A 24,585-nucleotide genomic window follows, 5' to 3' on the forward strand; every position below is an offset into this window, starting at 1 on the left:
AATCTAAATCTGTGAATCTCTGTGGGTGTTCTGGGCTGCGGAGAACACTTAGGGAACAGAGTACTGCCTAGATCTGTCTATCTTCTCTGAATCCCCCGTTTTCTCCTCCTGCTCACCTCTATCTCCTTCCTCCCTCTTCTCTTCTTCATGTAACTCTGTGAACCTCTCTGGGTGATGCTCACTGTGGAGAATCCTTTCACCATTAACCTAGAAGTTTGATTATCAGTGCTGTATGGATGGAGAAGTCTTGAGGCTACTGGAAGAATAAGACTGAAATCCAGATGCAAGAGGCTGAAGCCCAAAACCTGAGAACACCAGAGAACTCCTGACTACAGGATACATTAATTAATAAGAGATCATCCAAAAACCTCCATACCTACACTGAAACCAACCACCACCCAAGAGCCAGTAAGTTCCAGAGCAAGACATACCATGCAAATTCTCCAGCAATGCAGGAACATAGCCCCGAGTGTCAATATACAGGCTGCCCAAAGTCACACCAAACCCATAGACCCATCTCAAACCTCACTACTGGACACTCCATTGCACTCCAGAGAGAAGAAATCCAGCTCCACCCACCAGAACACCGACGCAAGCTTCCCTAACCAGCAAACCTCGACAAGCGAAATATCCAGCCCCACACACTGGGAGAAACCTCCCCAATAAAAAGGAACCACAGACTACCAGAATACAGAAAGGCCACCCCAAACACAGCAATCTAAATAAGATGAAAAGGCAGAGAAATACCCAGCAGGTAAAGGAATATGAAAAATGCCCACCAAGCCAAAGAACAGAGGAGGAGATAGGGAATCTACCTGAAAAAGAAATTAGAATAATGATAATAAAAATGATCCAAAATCTTGAAAACAAAATAAAGTTACAGATAAATAACCTGGAGACAAGGATTGAGAAGATGCAAGAAATGTTTAACAAGGACCTAGAAGAAATAATAAAAGAGTCAATTAAAAACGAATAATGCAATAAATGAGATAAAAAACACTCTGGAGGGAACCAACAGTAGAATAATGGAGGCAGAAGATAGGATAAGTGAGGTAGAAGATAAAATGGTGGAAATAAATGAAGCAGAGAGGAAAAAAGAAAAAAGAATCTAAAGAAATGAGGACACCCTCAGGGACCTCTGGGACAATGTGAAACACCCCAACATTCGAATCATAGGAGTCCCAGAAGAAGAAGACAAAAAGAAAGGCTGTGAGAAAATACTCGAGGAGATAGTAGCTGAAAACTTCCCTAAAATGGGGAAGGAAATAATGACACAGGTTCAAGAAACCCAGAGAGTCCCAAAGAGGATAAAGCCAAGGCGAAACACCCCAAGACACATATTAATCAAATTAACAAAGATCAAACACAAAGAACAAATATTAAAAGCAGCAAGGGAGAAACAACAAGTAACACACAAGGGGATTCCCATAAGGATAACAGCTGATGTATCAATAGAAACTCTTCAGGCCAGAAGGGAATTGCAGGACATACTTAAAGTAATGAAAGAGAATAACCTACAACCCAGATTACTGAACCCAGCAAGGATCTCATTCAGATATGAAGGAGAATTCAAAAGCTTTACAGACAAGCAAAAGTTGAGAGAATTCAGCACCACCAAACCAGCTCTTCAAAAAATGCTAAAGAATCTTCTCTAGACAGGAATCACAGAAAGGTTGGATGAACTCAAACCCAAAACAACAAAGTAAATGGCAATGGGACCATACCTATAAATAGTTACCTTAAATGTAAATGGGTTGAATACCCCAACCAAAAGACAAAGACTGACTGAATGGATACAAAAGCAAGACCCCTATATATGCTGTCTACAAGAGACCCACCTCAAAACAAGGGACACATACGGACTGAAAGTGGAGGGCTGGAAACAAATATTTCACACAAATGGAGACCAAAAGAAAGCAGGAGTCGCAATACTCATATCAGATAAAATAGACTTTAAGATAAAGGCTGTGAAAAGAGACAAAGAAGGACACTACATAATGATCAAAGGATCAATCCAAGAAGAAGATATAACAATTATAAATATATATGCACCCAACATAGAAGCACCGCAGTATGTAAGGCAAATGCTAACAAGAATGAAAGGGGAAGTTAACAATAACACAATAATAGTGGGAGACGTTAATACCCCATTCACACCTATGGATAGATCAACTAAACAGAAAATTAATAAGGAAACACAAACTTTAAATGACACAAGGGTCCAGCTAGACCTAATTGATATCTATAGGACATTTCACCCCAAAACAATCAATTTCACCTTTTTCTCAAGTGCACACGGAACCTTCTCCAAAATAGATCACATCCTGGGCCAAAAATCTAGCCTTGGGAAATTCAAAAAATTGAAATCATTCCAGTCATCTTTTCTGACCACAATGCAGTAAGATTAGATCTCAATTACAGGAAAAAAAAATTATAAAAAATTCAAACATATGGAGGCTAACTTACACGTTTCTGATTAACCAACGAATCATAGAAGAAATCAATGAAGAAATCAAAATATGCATAGAAATGAATGAAAATGAAAACACAACAACCCAAAACCTATGGGACACTGTAAAAGCAGTGCTAAGGAGAAGGTTCATAGCAATACAGGCTTACCTCGAGGAACAAGAAAAAAGTCAAACAAATAACCTAACTCTACACCTAAAGTAATTAGAGAAGGAAGAAATGAAGAACCCCAGGGTTAGTAGAAGGAAATCTTAAAAATTAGGGCAGAAATAAATGCAAAAGAAACAAATGAGACCATAGCAAAAACCAACAAAGCTAAAAGCTGGTTTTTTGAAAAGGTAAATAAAATTGACAAACCGTTAGCCAGACTCGTCAAGAAACAAAGGGAGAAGAACCAAGTCAATAAAATTAGAAATGAAAATGGAGAGATCACAACAGACAACACTGAAATACAAAGGATCATAAGAGACTACTACCAGCAGCTCTATGCCAATAAAATGGGCAACTTGGATGAAATGGACAAATTCTTAGAAAAGTATAACTTTCCAAAACTGAACCAGGAAGAAATAGAAAATCTTAACAGCCCCATCACAAGCACGGCAATCGAAACTATAATCAGAAATCTTCCAGCAAACAAAAGCCCAGGACCAGATGGCTTCACAGCTGAACTCTACCAAAAATTTAGAGAAGAGCTAACACCTATCTTACTCAAATGCTTCCAGAAAATTGCAGAAGAAGGCAAACTTCCAAACTCATTCTTTGAGGCCACCATCACCCTAATACCAAAAGCAGACAAAGATGCCACAAAAAAAGAAAACTACAGGCCAATATCAGTGATGAACATATATGCAAAAACCCTTAACAAAATTCTAGCAAAGAGAATCCAACAACATATTAAAAAGATCATACATCATGACCAAGTGGGCTTTATCCCAGGAATGCAAGGTTTCTTTAATATCCACAAATCAATCAATGTAACACACCACATTAACAAATTGAAAGATATAAACCATATGATTATCTCAAATAGATGCAGAAAAAGCCTTTGACAAACTTCAAATTCCATTTATGATAAAAACTCTCCAGAAAGCAGGAATAGAGGGTACTTAACTCAGCATAATAAAAGCTATATATGACAAACCCACAGCAAACATTGTCCTCAGTGGTGAAAAATTGAAAGCATTTCCCCTAAAATCAGGAACAAGACAAGGGTGCCCACTCTCACCACTACTATTCAACATAGTTTTGGAAGTGTTGGCCCCAGCAATCAGAGCAGAAAAAGAAATAAAATTAATCCAGATAGGAAAAGAAGTAAAACTCTCACTGTTTGCAGACATGTTCCTCTACATAGAAAGCCCTAAAGACTCTACCAGAAAATTAGTAGAGCTAATCAATGAATATACTAAAGTTGCAGGATATAAAATTAACACACAGAAAACCCTTGCATTCCTATAGACTAACAATGAGAAAAACAGAAAGAGAAATTAAGGAAACAATACCATTCACCATTGCAACGAAAAGAATAAAATACTTAGGAGTATATCTACCTAAAGAAACGAAAGACTTATACATAGAAAACTACAAAACACTGATGAAAGAAATCAAAGAGGACACAAATAGATGGAGAAATAGACTATGTTCATGGATGGGAGAATCAATATTTTGAAAATGACTATCCTACCCAAGCAATCTATAGATTGAATGCAATCCCTATCAAGCTACCAATGGTATTTTTCACAGAACTAGAACAAATAATTTCACAATCTGTTTATGGAAATACAAAAAACCTCAAATAGCCAAAGTAATCTTGAGAAAGAAGAATGGAACTGGAGGAATCAACCTGCATGACTTCAGGCTCTACTATAAAACCACAGTCATCAAGACAGTATGGTACTGGCACAAAGACAGAAATATAGATCAATGGAACAGAATAGAAAGCCCAGAGATAAATCCACGAACCTATGGACACCTTATCTTCGACAAAGGAGGCAAGGATATACAATGGAAAAAAGACAACCTCTTTAACAAGTGGTGCTGGGAAAACCGGTCAACCACTTGTACAAGAATGAAACTAGAACACTTTCTAACACCATACACAAAAATAAACTGAACATGGATTAAATATCTAAATGTAAGACCAGAAACTATAAAAATCCTAGAGGACAACATAGGCAAAGCACTCTCCGACATATACCACAGCAGGATCCTCTATGACCCACCTCCCAGAATATTGGAAATAAAAGCAAAAATAAACAAATGGGACCTAATGAAACTTAAAAGCTTTTGCACAACAAAGGAAAGTATACACAAGGTGAAAAGACAGTCTTGAGAATGGGAGAAAATAATAGCAAACGAAGCAGCAGACAAAGGATTAATCTCAAAAATATACAAGCAACTCCTGAAGCTCAATTCCAGAAAAATAAATGACCCAATCCAAAAATGGGCCAAAGAACTAAACAGACATTTCTCCAAAGAAGACATACAGATGGCTAACAAACACATGAAAAGATGCTCAATATCACTCATTATCAGAGAAATGCAAATCAAAACCACAATGAGGTACCATTACATGCCAGTCAGGATGGCTGCTATCCAAAATTCTACAAGCAATAAATGCTGAAGAGGGTGTGGAGAAAAGGGAACCCTCTTCCACTGTTGGTGGGAATGCAAACTAGTACAGCCGCTATGGAGAACAGTGTGGAGGTTCCTTAAAAATTTGGAAATAGAACTGCCATATGACCCAGCAATCCCACTCCTGGGCATACACACCGAGGAAACCAGATCTGAAAGAGACACATGCACCCCAATGTTCATCTCAGCACTGTTTATAATAGCCAGGACATGGGAGCAACCTAGATGCGCATCAGCAGACGAATGGATAAGGAAGCTGTGGTACATATATATACACCATGGAATATTACTCAGTTGTTAAAAAGAATTCATTTGAATCAGTTCTAATGAGATGGATGAAACTGGAGCCCATTATACAGAGTGAAGTAAGCCAGAAAGATAAAGATCAATACAATATGCTAACTCATATATATGGAATTTAAAAAGATGGCAACTATACCCTATATGCAAAACAGAAAAAGAGACACAGATGTATCGAACAGACTTTTGGACTCAATGAGAGAAGGAAAGGGTCGGATGTTCTGAGAGAATAGCATTGAAACAAGTATACTATCAAGGGTGAAACAGATCACCAGCCCAGGTTGGATGCATGAGACAAATGCTCAGGGCTGGTGCACTGGGAAGAGCCAGAGCGATGGGATGGGGAGGGAGGTGGGAGGGGGGATCGGGATGGGGAACACATGTAAATCCATGGCTGATTCATGTCAATGTATGGCAAAAACCACTACAATATTTAAAGTAATTAGCCTCCAACTAATAAAAATAAATGAAAAAAGAAATCCTTATATTTGCAAGTGTTTCATTTATTATACAATGTATTCTGATACCTTGGCCCAGTAATACTCATTTAATTCCTATATGAGGAAAAAATATCCTGAGATGAAATATCACTGAACATTTGGTTTATATGAAGAAACAGAATGGTCCTGGTGGGAACTAAAATATCTTTCACTGATACCTTCATGAAGAGTGAGATAATGTTATGTGACCAGTTAGTTTCCTAGTGGGACTTTTAGGATGCCTAAGTCAAGAGATATCTTTAGTGATAGCAAGTTTGGCCTTGGAGTACAAAATGAAGCAGAGGAAAGGCTAATAGAGTTTTGCCAGGAGAACACACTGCTCATAGCAAACAGCCTCTTCCAACAACACAAGAAATGACTCTACACATGGACGTCACCAGATGGTCAATACCAAAATCAGATTTATTATATTCTTTGCAGCCAAAGATGAAGAAGCTCTATACAGTCAGCAAAAACAAGACCATGAGCTGACTGTGACTCCGATCATGAAGTGCTCCTTGTAAAATTCACACTTAAATTGAAGAAAGTAGGGACAAACTAGATCATTCAGGAGTGAAAGTGAAAGTGAAAGTCACTCAGTTGTTTCCAACTCTTTGTGACCCCATCAGAATACTGCAGTGGATTGCCTTTCCCTTCTCCAGGGGATCTTCCCAACCCAGGGATTGATCCCAGGTCTTCCCATTGCAGGTGAATTCTTTACCAACTGAGCCAGAGGGATGCCCAAGAATAATGGAGTGGGAATGGAGAAGCCTATTCCTTCTCCAGCAGATGTTCCTGCCCCGGGAATCAAATCAGAGTCTCCTGCATTGCAGGCGAATTGTTTACCAACTGAGCTATCAGGGAAGCCCAACCATTCAGGTATGGCCTAAATCAAATCCCTTACATTTACACAGTGGAAGTGACAAACAGATTCAAGGGATTAGATCTGATAGTGTGCTTGAAGAACTATGAACAGAGGTTCGTGACATTGTACAGGAGGCAGTAATGAAGACCATCACCAAGAAAAAGAAATGCAACAAGGCAAAAGAGTTGTCTGACGAGGCCTTACAATAGCTGAGAAAAAAGAGAAGTGAAAGGCTAAGGAGAAAAGGAAATATATACCCATCTGAATGCAGAGCTCCTAAGAATAGCACAGAGAGATAAGAAAACCTTCCTCAGTGATCAATGCAAAGAAATAGAGGAAATCAATAGAATGGGAAAGACTAGAGATCTCCTCAAGAAAATCAGAGATACCAAGGGAACATTATATGCAAAGATGGGCACAGAAAAGGACAGAACTTGTATGGACCTAATAGAAGCAAAAGATATTAAGAAAGTGTGGCAAGAATACACAGAAGAACTATACAAAAAAGATCTTCATGAACCAGATGACCAGGACGGTGTGATCACTCACCTAGAGTCAGACATCCTCGAATGTGAGGTCAACTGGGCCTTAGGAAGCATCACCATGAACCAAGCTAGTGGAGGTGATGGAATTCCAGTTGAGCGATTTCAAATCCTAAAAGATGATGCTGTGAAAGTGATGCACTCAATATGCCAGCAAATCTGGAAAACTCGCCAGTGGCCACAGGACTTGAAAAAGTAATTTTTCTTTCCAATCCCAAGGAAAGGCAATGCCAAAGAAAATGTTCAAACTACCACACAATTGTACTCATCTCCCACGTTAGCAAAGTAATGCTCAAAATTCTCTAAGCGAGGCTTCAACAGTATTTGAACCAAGACCTTCCAGGTGTTCAAGCTGGATTTAGAAAAGGCAGAGGAACCAGAGATCAAATTGCCAACATTTGTTGGCTCATCAAAAAAGCAAGAGAGTTCCAGAAAAATATCTACTTCTGCGTCATTGACTACACTAAAGTCTTTGACTATGTAGATGACAACAAACTGTGGAAAATTCTTCAAGAGGTGGGTAGACCACCTGACCTGCCTCCTAAGAAATCTGGATGCAGGTCAAGAAACAACAGAATCAGACATGAAACAATGGACTGGCTCAAAATTGGGGAAGGAGTACGTCAAGGCTGTGTATTGTCACCCTATTTATTTAACTTCTATGCAGAGTACCTCACGTGAAATTGCGGGCTGGGTGAAGCACAAGCTGGAATCAAGATTTCTGGGAGAAATATCAATAACCTCAGGTATGCAGATAACACCACCCTTAAGGCAGAAATAGAGAGGAACTGAAGAGCCTATTGTTGAAATTGCAAGAGGAGAATGAAAAAGCTGGCTTAAAACTCAGCATTAAATAAACGAAGATCATGGGATCTGGTCCCATCACTTCATGGCAAATAGATGGAGAAACAATGGAAACATGGAGAAACTTTATTGTCTTTGGCTCCAAAATCACTGCAGATGTTGACTGCAGCCATGAATTTCAAAGATGCTTGCTCCTTGGAAGAAAATGTATGGCCAACCTAGACACCATATTAGAAAGCAGAGACATTACTTTGCTGACAAAGGTCTGTTTAGTCAAAGCTATCATTTTTCCAGTAGTCATGTATGGATGTGAGAGTGGGACCATAAAGAAAGCTAAGCACTGAAGTGTTGATGCTTTTGAACTGTGGTGTTGGAGAAGACTCTTGAGAGTCCCATGGACTGCAAACAGACCAAACCAATCATTTCTGAAGGAAATCAGTCCTAAATATTCATTGGAAGGACTGATGCTGAAGCTGAAGCTGAAATTCTTTGGCCACCTGTTGTGAAGAACTGACTCATTGGAAGAAACCCTAATGCTGGGAAATATTGAAGGCGGGAGGAGAAGGGAACGACAGAGGATGAGATGGTTGGATGGCATCACTGACTTGATGGATATGAATGTGAGCGAGCTCAGGGAGTTGGTGATGGACAGGGAAGCCTGGCATGCTACAGTCCATGGGGTCGCAAAGTGTTGGACACAACTGAGTGCCTGAACTGAACTGAATTGGAGTTTAGCAGTCTTAATTTGCATGCTAGGTGTGTAGTTATGTGTGTGTGTGTGCATGCATGCATATGTTTTCTATATTTATACAGTTTTAACAGATGTTTGGTTCCGTTAATAACCTTTGACTGAAGTGTGATTTCTGGTTACTAGTGCAAGTGAAAGTCACTGAGTCGTGTTTGACTCTTTGCACCCCATGGACCGTAGCCTGCTGGCTCCTCTGTTCATGGAATTCTTCAGGCAAGAATTCTGGATTTGTTAGTCCTTCCCTTCTCCAGGGTATCTTTTCGACCCAGGGATTTAACAAGGTTTCCCGCATTGCAGGTGGATTCTTTACCATCTGAGCTACCCGTTTGACCACCTCTTCCATTTCCCCTTCCCCCACTCCCCACCCCTCCTTCTCTATCTCTGGTAACCACTAGTCAGATCTCTTTTTCAATGAGCTTGGTTTTTTGTTTTTGTTTTCTTTAGATTCCACATATAAGTGAAATAATAGAGTATTTGACTTTCTCTGTGTTATTTCCAGTTCTCACTGCCCAATTCTCTTTATCTGAGAAACTGACTAAATCAGTTGTAGACAATAACTATTGTGTTATAGGAATTCAAAGTTTGAGATAAAGTGCATTCATAGCACAGAGGAACTTTCAAAATTTCGGTGAGATAGGGCTCTGTTACTAGTATCCAGCTGAGCTACTCACTGAAAAATAAATTTCTCAAAGTATTGTTTGGAGTCTTGTTTTGAATATTTGTTCCCAAATACCACAATTGATGTTCCTAAACCTCATTTCAATTCCGTGTATTTAAAGGCAATATACTGAGGCATTCAATATACAGGAAAGAGGACTGGGTTGAGAATTTAAAGACCTGGGTTGAAGTCTAATCATTAATCCATTATTCTCCCAAATACTTACTCTTTCTAGATTCCAGTTTCTTAAATTCCAATATGTGAAAATTGAATCTATTTTTCATGGTTTAATTTAGTCAGTTTCTCAGACAAAGAGAATTGGGCAGTGAGAATTGAAAATGAGGCAGCAAAAGACACATATTTTATTATCTCACTTTATGTGGAATCTTAAAAAAAGAGAAAAGACAAAGCCGAAATACCAAGGTCTTTGGAAAAGAGCTCAGGCTAGTGTTTACCAGAGGTAGGGGAAGGAGGGGTGGGGAATCAGAGCTATGTGGTCAAAAGGTACAAACTTCCAGTTATAAGAAAAGTAAGTACTAGGGATGTAATGTACAACATGCCTATAGCTACCACTGCTGTATGATATATAGGAAAGGTGTTAAGAAAGTAAATTCTAAGTATTCCCATCACGAGGAGCAATTATTTTCCTTTCTTTTCTTTTCTTTTCTTTTTTTTATATCTATATGAGCAGATGTATGTTAGCTGGGCCTATTGTAGTAATCATTTCTTGAGATATATAAATCAAACCATCATTCTGCATGTCTTAAGCTTATACAGGGATGTATGTCAATTATTTTTCAGTAAAACTGGAAAATGAAAAAAAGAAAGAAAATAATGTCTGAAACAGAGTGTCACATTGGCAACCATAAATTAAAGAGGAGAGGTTGAGTGGGGCTACAGTTAGGACCAATAATGCTGAGATATATTCCAAAGTCAATCTCGGATTAACCGTCTCCCAAAATATTCATTCAAAACCAGTAAGTTACAATAGAGTGTTGAGCCAAAGAAGACAATTCCAAAAGATTCAGAGCAGAGCCACAGTAAAGTCATACCCAGCTTGGGGATCAAAGCCATAAGGTAGTAGCAGATGTGTGTGACATTGATTTTAACTTGCTAAATTATATTTATACCTTGGATCTCTAAAAGTTGATACTCAATTGTTTTGATATCTTTGTTTATAACACATGTGAGATGCATGACCTCAATTATCTTTTGTTTCCTAGTTTTATGAATGAGAATATAATCACAACAAATTTTTTTAAAACACCAGGAAAAATGCTTGTTCAGAAAAATACAGTACATACATAAACAAAAAGATGTAGCATGTTACTAGCACTTAGAAAGTAAAAAAATTCTTAGCATCTTTCCTACTTATGTTCGCAACTGAAGATGGTCAGATTGACCACTTTGGGTGTGAAAGGAAAAAATAAAGACACATTTACTTTTCAATTCACCTGCTAGGTGTGTTCACTGTATGCTCCCTTATATATGCGAGGCCTGGGCCTGAGTGACTGCAAGTACAGTTGTCAGGGTTTTTAACAAACTGGAGAACCATTTGTTTCTGCACAGCACATTACCTTTACATAGGAGCAGTCAGCGGAAAACGTCAAGTAGCCAAGCATTCTGTATTACAAAACACCACCGTCACAGTTAACCATCATTGCCCAACTGTTGTACAACTGTGTCTACTGCACAAAAATACATGCAACTAGAAATATGTTTGATAAATAATTCTTTAAAAATTTATTTTCACCTTAAATTTCTCTGTATCAACACAGATCCAGATTACCATTTAAATCCCAAGGTAAATAACACGTGTACATACACTTAAAGTAACTTTAAGTAGGTCTTTATTTTTCAAAGAATGTTGGCAATGAAGAATCAATCACTAGACAGTCTTTGACTTCTCAAAAAGAAAAGGCTACACACATTTTCTTAAGTCTAGAGGCCACAAATTAGATAACAACCTGTTTACTTTCAAAGAAAATGCAGTATATAAAGATAAATGAAAGTTTACCTCAAATATTGAAACCAATAACAAAGTTGTTCATCTCACTAACTTAAAAGATATGTGAATAAAAGAAACAAAATACCATTATAAAATGAAGTGTACCGCTTGAGGCAAAATTTGAAACAAGTAAAAAGTTACACAATGTATTAAAGAACAACCTTTTCAACAGGTAGTGGCTAATTTCAAAGACTGTCTGATCAACTGAGATGTTGTTCCTCTCCCCCCTCTCCCCGCTGACCCCTCATTCCCTACCACGCCCCCAGTTTTCAGGTTGTTCGTTCATTACTTATTCTAATATGACACCGCGCCTTCCCCTTCTGGAAACCTGGAGGGATTTTTTTGATTGTCCTCAGGACCTGTACTTTCTTCCTGGTGGAAGGCTTCTGAATCTAGACCTAGACGTGGTTGCTGAGAAAGATCTGGACACTGAGGATGATGGCGAACTGTCACAGGAGCGAGATGGAGACTTGGAGCGGCTGAAGCGAGATCGGGCCTGACATGGCGATCGGCTCCTGGTGCTGGACCTGCGGCAGCGACGAAGCCTCAGGCTGTGGCTCTGGCGTTCTTGACCCTGGGGAGGAGTTTTCTGGCGGCGGCCTTGGTGGAAATCTAGGAGGCGACCGTGGCGTGCCATCTGCACCCACAGCTCACGGCCATCCAGCATGACCCCGTCTAGGGCGTCCATGGCCTCCTCGGCGTGGTGCTTGTCATAGAAGCGGACGAAGGCAAAGCCGCGGGACTCTAGAGTGAAGCGGTCCCGGGGGATGTACACATCGCCGACAGGCCCGTACCTCTCGAAGATGCGCCTTAGGGTGCGGCGTGAGATGCGGTCAGTCAGGTTGTCCACCTTGAGGGAAATCAAGTCGCCCACGTTGGGAGGAGGGCGGCTGTAACTCATGACCTTTGCGAGCTAAGCGGGGAGCCCCCGCGAACTGAATTCTGAGCTAGCTGCAGTCTGCGAAGGCTGCGAGGACGACGCAGGCACTCTTAAGGTTGCCTTGGCTTTGTTCAGCCCGAAGACTCTGCCTCTCTGCGTCAGTTGACCTCAGCCGGTGGCTGCTTAGAGACCCCCGAATGTCGAACCGTCGCTCTGCGCAGATGGTCTCCAGAGCTGCGACTGCTGGAGGAACAGTTTTGTACCAGTTTTCCTTTTATTAAAGTGAAAGTTCACGACTATAACATCATTTTATGACTTTTCCGGTATATGTCTAAACACCCAGTTTTAATTATGGGCAAAAGTATATACGTATGGATGTAATTATGTGACCAAGTACATGGCAGTGTTGATTCATGTATGCTAAAACCATTTGTTGCCTTTGGAGACAGAAACACAGTTTCAAAGCAGATCATGAACAGATAGGTTGATTCAGTAACACTAACAGACAGGAGAACATGAGAGCCACCTAGAGGGTATGAGCTGTAATCGGAAATGCAGTATGAGATCTCTTATTCTGCTTGAAAAAAATAAAAAATGAAAGTCAGTTATGACCTGTCATTCCAAATTACATAATTGAATATAACTCAGATTACTAACATTTACTGTTTTCTTATTCATTAACTAGATATATTTTTGATGGTGTAAGTTCATTTGATATGACTTGCATTTTAAAAATGCTTTTAGAATTAATAATTATATTTCATCAGATTGTTGGCAAGGCATCTTTTCTCATGAATCATGCCTTTTAGGCTCTAATAAATGAGTTTGATAGCAATGGGTGTAGAAAATAGTATTTTGTTAATTATTTCTCACTTTCAGTGAGCATTATATACTCTTTACAAGTGTCAAGGAGAGGGAAATTTTCCCCTCTATCCCTCTTGAGTTCTTTTGGCTGGATTGATAAGAAAATTCGCATAAAGCAGATTAACAGGAGACAAAGGAACACTTCAATTCTTGTGCACCGAAGTCTCACAGAAATGGCACCTAAGAAGTAGCCAAAGCAGGCAACTTTTATACTTTTTATGTAAACAGTAAATTTATGAGGAATTGACAGGACAAAGAATTTAGGCTTTGGGTTCCTAATTAGTGAGAACTTTAAACAGTGTGGACTTGGGGTAGTCAATTAAAGAAGTAACAAATTTTGTGTATACAGGCTTCTCAGCGCGGAACTCCCCCTCTCTGGTGATAAGAGTGTCCTTCAGCCTCTAGATGCAGGGAGAGATTCATCTCCTGCTTTCAGAGAGAGAAAGAGAAAGGTCTTAATGGTCCCTTTTGTATTGGCTGTTTCGTAAGTAAATGTAATTTAAAATAATCGATATGCTGTTGAGGCATATGGGGCCCTGGGCCCCAACAAAAGTCACTGCATCTTCTGCACGTTATTGATTCCTATGTATGTGCTCTGGTTATTCACTACTGCATAGCAACCTACATCAAAATTTAGTGGCTAAAATTCTTATCATTATTTTATCTCATAATTCTAAGACACTGAAATCCAGGCAGTAGACTATAGGACTCGTTTCTTCATTTTATCTGCTGAATTAGCTAGGGTGACTGGGATGGCTCTCTTGGAACTACTGGGTGTTGGCTGGTTCCCATCACCCACCGCCCCAGCCCCTTTTTCAGAGCCTCTCCGTGTAGTCTGGCAAATTTCTACTCTAGTTAGATTTCTTAGATAATAGTCAGATTTATAAGAGACCATAGCAGAAGCATCAGTCCTCTTAAAGTCTAGGACCACGCCAATATATAGTATCAGTTCTGCATCTTTTCCAGGAATATTCCCATACTCTGGAAAAGATAGTCTCTCCTGCTCTTTACAAACACCCTTGGGCAACCCTTTTTCATACCTTTTATAGCAGAGTGTTGAATTGTGGATTTACTTGTCTTAATCTTCTTTAACTGTGAGAAAATTGAGTACAGGGACTGAATCTTCCAACGCTGTATGTTCCAGTGCCACACACAAAATAATCAGTTGAAATAGAGCTTAAAAAAATAAGTATTTTGTATATATTGTAAGTGTTCAATATGTTTGTATGTCAAATACATGAAATAATCAAAGCTAATAAATGATTGGAAAAAATGTCAAGGAGGCTTTATAGGTGAGTAGAGAGGTAATTTTAGGAAGGAAATCATGATTTAAGATATTTACAGTTCCTTTGAAGTAGTATATTTTGAGGCACGCTATAGAAGCAAAGGCAGTTAAAAACTTTAAATATTTGTGAAGTCTGTATTCATTAGTTCATCAGCTAAAATAAGCTAGTATCACTGGAGCTGCTCATCTTTTAAAATTTTGTCTTAAATGTAAACTTGTTGAAATATTTTTGAAACTAATTTTTTTTTATCTTTTCCATTCTCTTGGGATTAAACATGGTGATTTACCACTAAGAACTTCAAGATGTATTAATAAATTTGAGAGAGAATGTAGCTCAGACGTTGCATGGAGATGCATTTTAAAAGCACAATCACTCAAAAGTAATTTTTAACATGATTCAAATTGTAAGCATTACCCATAAAAAAAAACATTGAAAATAATTTAATGAAAAGTTGAACATTCTGAAAGTTCCATCCTCCTACTCATTTTACTTGTACCTCACAATGGTGCAGAATTTCTAATGTAAAAATCCTCAATTATAGTCAGAATTTTTTGGCTTTTCTATTTTTCTTTACAAACCCTCAATTATTTTCTTTTGAAGATAGTCTTCATGTCTTTTCCCCTAAGCATTTCAATTATATTTCAGAAAAGGAAGAGATAAAATAAACTGAAGCAGAAATAATACAAGTTTGGGGACAAGTTTGGAAAGTGGGAACATCTCTAAATTTATTCCTTGTCATGTCTTATAAAATACTTTGATGATTTTATGCCTTATTTTGGCCTTATCTACTGAATTATAACTTCACTGAAGACAGACTTTGGATCCTTTCATAGCTTCCACCTTCATAGTCATGGAGAAAACAGCCAATTCATTGGGCATAATAAAGAGTTGAGATTCTTCAAGGCCTTCCCATCCCTAAGAACTGGATATTTGGCAAACTAAGATTAAAGCTGGCCATGTATTTAGTAAATAAAGTGTTATTAGAACATAGCCAAGTCCATTGATTTAGTATTATGCATGACTGCTTTCTAGGGCAGAATTGACTAGTTTCCACAGAGATCATACGGCTGGCAAACCTAAACTATTTACTATCTGGCCCTTTAAGAAAAGTTTAACATCCCTTGCCTTAGAACTCAAAATCCAAACATCCCAGCTTGTTTCAAAAGATTTTTGTCATCTTTGCCCAGTATCTAATCCTTCCTTACCATTTTGAGGATAATCTCTACTTTGTGTGGTCTTTCTAATGAGAAGAACACAGCTCAGACCTGATTAAAGCTTCTTACCTAAAAGATTGAATATGGAGCAAAATGCTTCAGTGATTAGAGATGGTTAGAATTATTTCACAACAGTTATATTGGTAGTATCCTGTACCTGGGCTTCTCAGGTGGTGCTAGTACTAAAGAACTCGCCTGACAATGCAGGAGACATAAGAGACTCAAGTTCAATCCCTGGGTCAGGAAGATCTCCTGGAGAAGCGCATGGCAACCCACTCCAATATTCTTGCCTGGAGAATCCCATGGACAGAGGAACCTGGTGGGCTATAGTCCACAGGGTTGCAAAGAGTCAGAGATGACTGAGTGACTTAGCATGCGTGCATACATCCTGTACATAGTCTGTAGCATTCTGACCAAATTGTTCCTGTTAAAGGAATGCTAACTTCCTATTCTGTGATCTGGCAAAATATTTTGTTTCTTCAACAACCCCATAGCAGTACTATGAGTGTCACCAAACCAAACTTGGGTCTACTTGCCTCTGTGCAGTAAAGTCAATCTACTGATACTGGGTTGTAATGAAAGAAAGTGCAACATTTATCGTAAGGCCCGTCAAAGGAGTCTAGACAGCTAGTGCTCAAAAAGCATCATGTCCCTGATGGGTTTCAGCAAAGCAGTTTTAAAGGCAAGATGAAGGAGGGAAGTTCCAGGGTATGTAATCAACTTGTGCACGATTCTCTGATTGGTTAATGGTGAAGTAACAGTCCTTGTCACAGGGGTTACCATCATCAGTCCTTTGGCTCCAGTATGCCTGGGGACTATGTGCTCACGGTCATGAAGTAGTTCACGGTCATGAAGTCTTCCGCTCGGTGGGAGTTTTAACATCTGTAAAACAGCTCAGAAAATGTGCATCAGATACTGTCATCTAGGTACTTCAGAGACAAGCTGAAATAGAAGACATGGGGAAGGGGTCTGTCCCAGGAAGGCCCCCTAGGGTTCTCCTCAATTACATGCACCCTGATGTTCTTCCAAAATCCTCTTGAAGTTAAGGACAGACAGATTTGGTTTCCATTGTTTACTACCCAAAGCATCCTAACATATATACTTGGCATAAAAATGCTCCATTAATTTCATACCTGCTCAGAGGTCTTGCTCAGGGCTGTACAGAACTCCAGCTTGTGCCATTCACATTGACATCATCATTATGAATGGTATCCATTGGAGTTGTGCAGGGTCTGAACTTCATAGTTGTAAAAGGCTGCACTGCTTTGTATCGGCTCATTTTTCAGCTTCTCTTCAGTTAGCTTACATCTGCACTCTGCAAAAGAGTCAGTTCTAACTACTTTTGCTATCCTGAGGAATCATGGTATCACTTGGTCTTTTTGTGATCACTTTGTTCCCAATGCCAAATACAGACTCCTCAGTTTGTTCACCTGACAAATTCATATTTATTCTTTAATGCTCTTCTCAGATATCACCTTTACTATAAAACTTTCCTTGTCACATCTTTTTCCTGCCACTGACCCCAGGCATTCATAGTAAATGGCTTTATAAGATGTAAACATAATACTTTGTATACATTTCTGATATCAATGCATTTCATGATGGTTTTATGTTAGTCTTCCGTACTAACCTATGTGCTTTTTGAGCAAGCATATTTGTGTAATTGTGGTCTAGTTGAGGAAAATCCTAGCACAGAGCAGATGCTTAAAGGACTATCTCTTTGTGGACTTTTTCATGTATCCATTAATACTCGTAATTCATTGTATGTACTAGATCATTTAATATTTAGAGCTTTCAGTTGCACATTATCATATATATCCAGATGCAGCAATATTTACTTCTTTCTATCAATTGGCAATGTCAACTAAAAAAAAAAATCTTAGCACAGTAAGGGGAAACCTCACTTGAAAGAAAAGGTCAGTGTGAGGAGGGTCTACTGCAATTGGGGGAGAACTATTGCAGTAGGGAGAATGCCATAACCATAAGATCTGCAAGCCTCTCAAGGTTAATCAAAAGTGATTTTTCTTCTGTTGAGAGGAAGTAGCAAGGGTATTAAGGGTAGGGAGTGGGAAAATGGGGTAAAAGAGTAGTTTGATTAAATAGTAGATCAGAGAATATTTTACCCTAAAGTCAGCCTATTCTAGTCATAATTCTGGAGTCAGGAGGAAGGAGTGAAACTTTAACGTTTGGCTAATAAGCAGTTTGTTCCAATAAGAATAAACACTTCAGCTGATAATTTATGAGACAAAAAAATGGCAATTTGGAATATTTGTCTGGCCCTGCCATAGGTAAGCAAGAGGAGACATCTGTGAGTCTTATTTAAGTCATATGGGGAAGGGTCGTGCTTGTGCTTGTGCTCAGCAGTGTCTGACTCTTTGTGACCGCATGGACTATAGCCCACCAGGCTCCTCTGTCCACGGGATTTCCCAGGCAAGAATACTGGAGTGGATTGCCATTTCCTCCTCCAGGGGAATCTTCCAAAACCCAGCGACCCAGCGATTGAACCACTGAGCCACCTGGGAAGCCCATGGGGAAGGGTGGTTCTTACCAATAAACTGTTTTCTGCAACACAAAAGGCAGAGAGATACCTTAACTTTTGCAGTTTTCCAGGATTAGAGGGCTCAGGTAAAATTCAACATTGTCACTAATAATAGTTTTCAGTGTTGAAGGAGAAAAGCAGACTTTCTTTTCCAGTAGTCATCACACAGCCAATAAATGTATCCACTTGTTAAATTTAGTTGCTTTTTATCTTAGAGAGTTTCCCCAGGGAATTTTTTACAAAGAACCAAATATTACTTTCCTACATAAATCAAGAATGTGGACTAAGTATCAGAGACTTATCGGATTTCTTTCAAGCTAAAGTCACCTTCATTCAGTTGATAAGACTATAGAGGGCATAGTTATACTGGAACAAAGCTTGAGTGAAAGAAATTTATTAAACAAAATACACCTGCTAAGACCCAAATGTGTGCTGTCAGTGATTCATATCTGCCTTTCAGAACAAAGATTTTTTTAAAATATCTTTTAAAAAGAGAATTTCCTTATTTGTCATTTGGTTTCTTTTTAATTGATCCTAACCACATTTCATGTGGGAAAAATGTGTTTGAAGAGAGAATTACAAATGAGTTCAGCATTATTGTTATAGTCTGCATATTAAAATATTACTGTAAGCTAAGGCAAGAAAGTTAAAGATAGTAGATTAAGAGAAAACTTCTGGGGAATTGAACAAGCAGTATTAAAAATAAATGATAGGGTTCTATTACTCTGTTGGAAGTAGCATATAGTAGTGGAACATCTAAGGAATTAGGCTATTGGTAAGCTATTTGAAGTATAGATTTTTTCAAAACTAAGTACAATTTTCTCTAATCATCAGCTAATTTGTGGTGTCAAAATCCCTTAGTGTCCTTGATGCAGTTACCACCAAAAGGAAGCATGCCCTTCTTCCTAATAGTCTACTCCTCGCCTTCCTTGTACACTGAGAGGTGTAAAACAAGTGGCATACATGCACTATTAATGTTTTTTTTCACCCTGCTTTCATTCCACATTCCAACAAGATGTTTTCAAGATCAATAATGGCTTTATAATTTCCAAATTCAAAGGTTTTTCTTCTGTCTCATTTATTTTAAAATGTCCATTGCTTTTGATTTTTTGCTGCTTACAGTTGACTTTTCCCTTGAACTGTGTTGACTGTATGCTACCTGTTACTCTTTTTACAGATTTGGCAAATGAGTTTGTTACTTTGAGTGTTTCTTTTTAATTTTTCCCATTCCATCATTTTGGGAATTTACCATACTTCTATATTTTGTGTGCTGGTTCTCCTCTGTATGACTATTTATTCAATTTTATGGTTCCAACTAAAACCTGCCATTGGATTGGATATTACCTCACTGGGGAAGGGTGTCTATGTACTTTACTCTCAATGAAATGCTAAGCTTTATATTGCTAATTGCCTTCCGAATAGTCTCAAATGGATGTCTTGCTATTCCTTCTAAGATAGCTATTCAAAATCATTTTTCTTTCCAAACCTAGTTCCCTTTTCTGATTTTCTCATTCTTCTAACTCTGCCATAGCCTTTGGATATAAAAAAAAATGAATTTTTAAACTTACACTCCACAGGCTCATTGCTACCCTCCTAGGCCAGACCTTTAAGCCAAAGTAGCTAGTCTCTGGGCCCACTAGAATGTCCAAGAGGGCAGAATTTACTGTATGCTTTGTTAATGTAGCCTAATCACAATGGATGGGCTTTCCAGGTGGCTCAGTGGCTAAAGAATCTGCCTGCAATGAAGGAGACACAGGAGATGAGGGTTCCATCCCTGGGTCAGGTAGATCCCCAGGAGGAAGAAATGGCAACTCACTCTAGTATTTTTGCCTGGAGAATCCCATGGACAGAGGAGTTTGGTGGGTTACAGTCCATGGGGTTGCAAAGAGTTGGACACAACTAAGGTGACTGAACACAATCACAAAGGATGGTAACTGGCTCAGTTAATCAGTTCAGTTGCTTAGTTGTGCCTGACTTTTTGTGACTCCATGGATTGCAGCACCCTAGGCTTCCCTGTCCCATCACCAACTCCCAGAGTTTGCTCAGACTCATGTCCATCAAGTCGGTGATGTCATCCAATCATCTCATACTCTGTCGTCCCCTTTTCCTCCTGCCTTCAGTCTTTCTCAGCATCAGAGTCTTTTCCAATGAGTCAGTTCTTCGCAGCAGGTGGCCAAGGGATTTCAGTTTGAGCTTCAGCATCAGTCCTTCCAATGAATATTCAGGACTGATTTCATTTAGGGTGGACTGGTTGGATCTCCTTTCAGTCGAAGGGACTATCAAGGGTCTTCTCCAACACCACAGTACAAATGCATCAATTCTTCAGTGCTCAGATTTCTTTACGGTCTAACTCTAACATCCATACTTGACTGTTGGAAAAACCATAGCTTTGAGTAGATGGACCTGGGTCAGCAAAGTAATGTCTCTGCTTTTTAATATGTTGTCTAGGTTGCTCATAGCCTTTCTTCCAAGGAGCAAGCCTCTTTTAATTTCATGGCTGCAATCACCATCTGCAGTGGTTTTGGAGCCCAAAAAAATAAAGTCTGTCACAGTTTCCATTGTTTCCCCATCTATTTGCCATGAAGTGATGGGACCGGATGCCATGATCTTAGTTTTCTGAATGTTGAGTTTTAAGCCAACTTTTTCACTCTCCTCTTTCACTTTCATCAAGAGGCTTTTTAGTTCTTTTTTGCTTTCTGCCATAAGGGTGGTGTCATCTGCATACCTGAGGTTATTGATATTTCTCCTGGCAGTCTTGAATCCATGTTGTGTTTCATCCAGCCCAGCATTTCTCATGATGTATTCTGCATATAAGTTAAATAGGCACGATGACAATATACAGTCTTGATGTACTCCTTTCCTGATTTGGAATCAGTCTATTGTTCCATGTCCAGTTCTAACTGTTGCTTCTTGACCTACATACAGATTTCTCAGGTGGCAGGTAAAGTGGTCTGATATTCCTGTCTCTTTAAGTTTTTTCCATAGTTTGTTGTCATCCATACAGTCAAAGTCTTTGGCATAGTCAATAAAGATGTTTTTCTGGAACTCTCTTGCTTTTGTGATGATCCAACAGATGTTAGCAATTTGATCTCTGGTTCCTCTGCCTTTTCTAAATCCAGCTTGAACATCTGGAAATTCTTGATTCACATCCTGTTGAAGACTCGCTTGGAGAATTTTGAGCATTACTTTGCTAGCATGTGAGATGAGTGCAATTGTGTGGTAGTTTGAATATTCTTTAGCATTGCTTTTCTTTGGGATTAGAATGAAAAATGACCTTTTCCCATCCTGTGGCCACTGCTGAGTTTTCCAAATTTGCTGGCATATTGAGTGCACCACTTTAACAACATCATTTAGGAATTGAAATTGCTCAACTGGGATTCCATCACCTCCACTAGCTTTGTTCATAGTGATGCTTCCTAAGGCCCACTTGACTTCACACTCCAGGATGTCTGGCTCTAGGCAAGTGATCACACCATTGTGGTTATCTGGTTTATGAAGATCTTTTTTGTATAGTTCTTCTGTGTATTCTTGCCACCTCTTCTTTATATCTTCTGCTTCTGGTAGGTCCATACAGTTTCTGTCCTTTATTGTGCCCATCTTTGCATGAAATGTTCCCTTGGTATCTCTAATTTTCTTGAAGAGATCTCTAGTCTTTTAAAATATTTGTTAATACATGAATGAACCCAAATATTTAAAGTTAATTCTGCTATTACTTATTTTATCTTAATTGCAAGATAGGTATTTTTAAATACCACTTTTGTATTACTACTTTTTTTTATCAGAAACTTCATTTGGTCTACTGTGTCTCTCTTTTTTTTGACTTAAGATCATCCATTTTTCTATTCTAATGATCTCCTAAGAAAGAGAGTTAATGTTATAAGACTGAACATACTGGGGTTAAACAGCCTGAGTTTGATTATAATTTTTTCATTTACTAATTGAGATATTAATTTAATTTTTCTATGCTTTGATTTTTACATCTATAAAATTGAGCTAATGATCATTGGCTTGTTGTTATGATTAAATAAGTTTGCACTCTTAAGCACTCAAACAGTGCCTGGTATTTAGCAGATGCTCAATATGCATTATTATTATTATTGTATCAGCCACTACATTTCAAAATATTCTTGATGCATAAGTCAGGGATATCTAAATGTTTAATAAAACATATTTCATCTTTCAAACAAAATTTTCATATAATCACAATAAATTTATGAAATACAAAATCAGTGCTGTTTTGATTATTTGTACCTTCCTTTCTCTCATAAACTCATAAGTCCCCTTCACAAAGTTCCCAAACTCAAAGAATTACAATTTAAAAACTACTGGTCTCAGTAACTTTTGATTGACTAAGTATTTATTGATTGACTAAATCATGTTGAAAAATCATTAGATTATAGAAAGAGCAAACATTTTTATAATTCATCTATTATTTTGCCTGTCTCAAATGAGGATATTCTAAGTCAAGGAAGTTATATTTGAAGACAGTTTTCATATCTTTTAGTAAATTAATTTAGATCAAAGGAATAAGCTTTTTCATAAATAATAAATCAGGGATAAGTCTGAATTAAAATCATATTTAAGGAATCAAAGCATTGTGTTATTATAATCATCATATATAGAATAGATTATCTGCCCTTTGAGCATTTGTAGATGACTTAAACATTATTAGTTTCTGAATGAAACCTATAAGATGTAAAAAACATTTTCTAAATAATATTAATAGTATTTACCCTTTTACTTTCAACTCTTTAAGCTTAGTGAAATTTTAGACTTAACTGATATTCCCATTTCTAGCAAAAAGATATCTATTTATCTCTAGTGCTTAACTGGAAATTTTTAAGAAAATGTTAGTTGATGTTATTAAAAGAAAGTGAAAGTGTTAGTGGCTCAGTTGTGTTGTACCCTTTGCAACCCCATGAACTGTAGCCCACCAAGCTCCTTTGTCCATGAGACTTCCCAGGCAAGAATACTGGAGTGCACTGCCATCTCCTTCTCCAATTAAAAGAAAGGTGTCATCTAAAATTATACTGTCTTATTCTTAGGAAGAATTTCCTGAGTAATCCAATGAACATCTCACAAAGATTCATGTACTCTTAAAGGGGTTGAGGGGAACATATTCATGAGATATTTTAGTCCCTTCATTTTACAAATGAGAAGAATATGAGCTGGCTCAGTTAAGCAATTTACCAAAGATAAATGGTTGCACATTAAATATTAAGAAGTATTAAAATCTCTGTTCTCAATCCAGTGCTCTTTCCATCATTTGGAAAATTAATCACACAGTCATAATCATCAAAATATTTTTTTCCTGTGTCCCAAAATAGAACAGAATGCCATGTTTTAGAATCCAGATGACATGTCAACTTAAAAAGCAGCATAAAAAACAATTTTAAATTAAACTTTTGGGTTAAGCAGATGATGAATGCTTGATTGGCAGTGGCTTGTACTGGAATAGAAAGTAATTCAATAAGCAGAAATATTTCAGTCATCTGTTTTCCTGAATTTCAATAAACAGAGGTGTTCTAAGAAGGATTGAGAAATAGAAGGAAAGTCTTTCCCCAATCTGTGGCTGTCTTTATTGAACTAATTTTCTTTTTTCTTTACCCTTTCAGATGCCTCTTACCTCTGTTCTGTCCTTCTACTAAAATTCTTTGGAAATTTATATCAGACTTTTTTGTACTGAAATGTAAATGGCTTACAAGCCTTAAAGTACTGCCTCTACCTAGGAAGTGTAATGAGTGAGATTTAAGAGAGGCAAAGAAAGGTAAAGTTATAGAATGACTATCTAAATGTGAGATTTCAAGCATCAGTGAGGAAGAGAGTAGTGTTAGGGGAAGTACACTGACTGAAACCGCCCACCCTGGCCAGGCACCATAGTAATCATTTGCATGAGTTGTTTTACGACAGGAGGTCCTGGTAAGGAGCACAGAACTAATAAGCCACCACCAACCGGAAGAGTTCAGAAAAGATCAAAAGGAGACACCACATGTCCGACCACCTCCCAGAATCCTTCTCTCTTGCATCCACCTTGGCTGAACAAGGTGTGCACCACCAGGAAGGACCCTGAATCAGAATGACTGGCTAAAGACAACCCGGAAACTAACCCCTATCACCATAAAACCTGAGACTGCGAGCCACGCGACAGAGCAGTTCTCCTGGGTTACCTTACCTACTGCTCTCCACCCGGGTGCCCTCTCCCAATAAAATCTCTTGCTTTGTCAGCACATGTGTCTCCTCGGACAATTCATTTCAGAGTGTTAGAAAAGAGCCCAGTTTCAGGCCCTGGAAGGGGTCC

The 24,585-nt window shown here is 38.4% G+C and overlaps 1 protein-coding gene across 1 annotated transcript in view; it reads right to left on the reverse strand.

The window, feature by feature from the left end:
• LOC122435595 (serine/arginine-rich splicing factor 2-like) overlaps positions 1-12,405 on the reverse strand; it is a 49,361-nt gene extending 36,956 nt beyond the window's left edge. Inside the window, exons 1-2 of the mRNA XM_043459765.1 lie at positions 11,870-12,405; positions 11,074-11,119 (exon numbers count right to left, since the gene is read on the reverse strand). Of these exons, the coding sequence (XP_043315700.1) occupies positions 11,074-11,119; positions 11,870-12,405 (582 nt within the window). The remainder of the gene's footprint in view (positions 1-11,073; positions 11,120-11,869) is intronic.
• Positions 12,406-24,585: the final 12,180 nt, after the last annotated feature.

The sequence above is a fragment of the Cervus canadensis genome, chromosome X, assembly GCF_019320065.1.
Source record: "Cervus canadensis isolate Bull #8, Minnesota chromosome X, ASM1932006v1, whole genome shotgun sequence".
In the NCBI taxonomy this organism is placed as follows: Eukaryota; Metazoa; Chordata; class Mammalia; order Artiodactyla; family Cervidae; genus Cervus; species Cervus canadensis.